The sequence below is a fragment of the Penaeus chinensis genome, chromosome 11 (genome assembly GCF_019202785.1).
Source record: "Penaeus chinensis breed Huanghai No. 1 chromosome 11, ASM1920278v2, whole genome shotgun sequence".
Taxonomy (NCBI): Eukaryota; Metazoa; Arthropoda; class Malacostraca; order Decapoda; family Penaeidae; genus Penaeus; species Penaeus chinensis.
The window spans coordinates 19,771,882-19,774,273 of record NC_061829.1 but is presented as its reverse complement, the minus strand read 5'-3'; the positions used below and the strand labels follow the sequence as shown (position 1 = coordinate 19,774,273).

General features: G+C 38.4%; 1 protein-coding gene across 3 annotated transcripts in view; it reads left to right on the top strand.

Annotated features, from left to right (window-relative positions):
- The first annotated feature begins 1,508 nt into the window (after positions 1 to 1,508).
- Positions 1,509 to 2,392, top strand: part of LOC125030548 (RNA pseudouridylate synthase domain-containing protein 1-like) — a 9,859-nt gene continuing 8,975 nt past the window's right edge. The window contains exon 1 of one of the 3 annotated variants that reach the window (XM_047620648.1): positions 1,509 to 1,564. In XM_047620648.1, coding sequence (XP_047476604.1) covers positions 1,523 to 1,564 — 42 coding nt within the window. In that variant the 5' untranslated portion in view covers positions 1,509 to 1,522. Of the gene's footprint in view, positions 1,602 to 1,646; positions 2,166 to 2,392 lie in introns of those variants that run through there. The other 2 variants (XM_047620650.1, XM_047620649.1) reach the window with 2 other exon arrangements.

Below are 2,392 nucleotides of genomic sequence, written 5' to 3'. Positions count from 1 at the left end.
AAACCGAGCCGAAAATTACTTATGGAGAAGTGTGCCTTGGTCGGTCGTACCTTCCTACGGCAGCTCCACAGAGAGGAAACGAGAACCTCCCCCTCGGCCAGCTGGTACTCAGACGCCACAGGCTATGAACCACTGGCACTCTCTGAAGTAAGCAACAGAGGTACCGAAGTCATTCTTCACAGAATGCGCCTAGGTTACCACTGTGCATGGCAGATTATCCCAACAATCGAACGCGATGAAAGGTGCTGCAAGCACTGCGGCGAGCCGAACGCCACACTAGTCCACTACCTAGAAAATTGTGACCATACACAATTCCTGAGACATGGACCGCCCACAACAGCCGCCGTGCTGGTAAAGAGGCTATGCGAAATGCTTACACCATGGCGGCAGGAGCGCCTGCTGGCAATCCCGCCGCCACGGTAAGCACCGAGTGTCAGACAACTCAATGAGACAGCCGTAAAAAGCTGACACAGGCCGGGCCATATTTAGAAGGCCCGGGCGAAGCTAGAACTTCGCAAACCATACAGTCAGTCTGTACGCCACGTGGAAGCTATTTATACATACTTATAGTGTGTGTGTGTTTTGAAATTCTTTTTTTGAGGGAGATGAGTGAAAAATTGCAGAAAAAATCTTTTGGTTTCCTTTTAAATGTTCAAAGGGTAACATATAGTTAATCTATTGATTTACCGAGTTATTGTGTTAGAGGAAAAATATATTACAATTTGCTAACCTGTATTTCACAATTTACGATGAAGGATGGTTATTGTTTGACTGAAATTCTTGTATTAAGTAATTTAGATTATATATTTTTAATCCAGTATTGGGTTATGAAGGCAAGCTGAGAAATGTAAAAAGCAAAATGATATGTGTATAAGATTCTCTCTCTCTCTCTCTCTCTCTCTCTCTCTCTCTCTCTCTCTCTCTCTCTCTCTCTCTCTCTCTCTCTCTCTCTCTCTCTCTCCCTCTGTCTGTCTGTCTCTCTCTCTCTCTCTCTCAATTGTCGAAAAAGATTGATTGATCATGGTAATGCGTTCTAGAGCAGTAATATGTCTCCCGTACATTAAATACGAATCATTCTAAATTTTTTCCCCATATTTGCATTGTACACTAAACCCAAACAAATGCCTTATTAAATTTAGAAAAATAAATTATCACTTGCACATAAATTATGAATTATACAACTAAAATAAATTATGATACTACTATACTACTAAAAAAATATACTATTAATATACTACTAAAATAAATGACACTACTACCATACAACTAAAATAAATTATACTACTACTATACTACTAAAATAAATTATACTACTACTATAATACTAGAATAAATTAAGCTATTATTATTCTACTAAAATAAATCATACTACAACTATACTACTATACAACTGAAATAAACTATACTACTTATACAAACAATCCTATTCGTCCCCCCTTCAAAGAAACCGGCGCGCCGTTTTCTTCGCCAAGCTCCTCGCACCGGAGAGCAAGCGACTGCCTTCGTGTCCCGGTTTGTTTACATGCGAGAAGAACGGGTCGCTGGGAGGATTTCTCTGTCGAAGGTCAATTAATGGCAGTTCTGAGCGTTGTTTGTTGAAGGTCGATTAATGGCAGTTCTTAGCGTTGTTTGTTGAAGGTCCTTTAATGGTAGTTCTTTGCGTAGTTTGAGTGATTCCTTAACACTGGATTGAGTTAACCGATTCTTGTAGGTTGGTTGTGTGTACTAGCGTTGATGTATGTAGACACGAAATGTTTTTATTTTTCTTATTGATGGTGATTGGTTTTACTCTCGTATGATTAATTATGTTCTTGCTTTTGAGATGAATTTGTTTGTTTAATGTATATTAGGGGGATATTGCTGACAAGGGAAGTTTAACAGTCTAATGCTAATATAACTAATTCAGCAGTTCCTAGAAGATTTTTCTTTTGCTTAATGTAAGGATAAAAATATATTGATTCTGGAAATTAGTGTAGTTAGAATTTTAAGTGATATGTAATTTGTAAATATCAGACCATGAATTTCAAGTAAAAAAGATAAATTTTAAAGATCCCAGTCGCAATCTTACAGGAAGGCAGAGTCATTGCAGAGTCAAGAGAACTGTAAAGAAAATATAAGCTGGTCGTCACTAGTTACATCAATCGACACTTAGCCTAATAGCAATGGTAATAATGTCCAAAAAGATAGGTATATTTACAGCATACACTCATGTCCATTCCTGGCCTGTTGGTTCTCTGACGAAGGTCAACAACCTCCACCATGTGAATTCTGATAAGAAATGAGCTAGTAGATGATATATTGCCAAATGAGGAACCAGTCTAAGCTCCATTTTGAACGAACATATATTGTGGGTTATTGCTTGCCGTTGCTGAAGGCCCACAAATGGACTTTT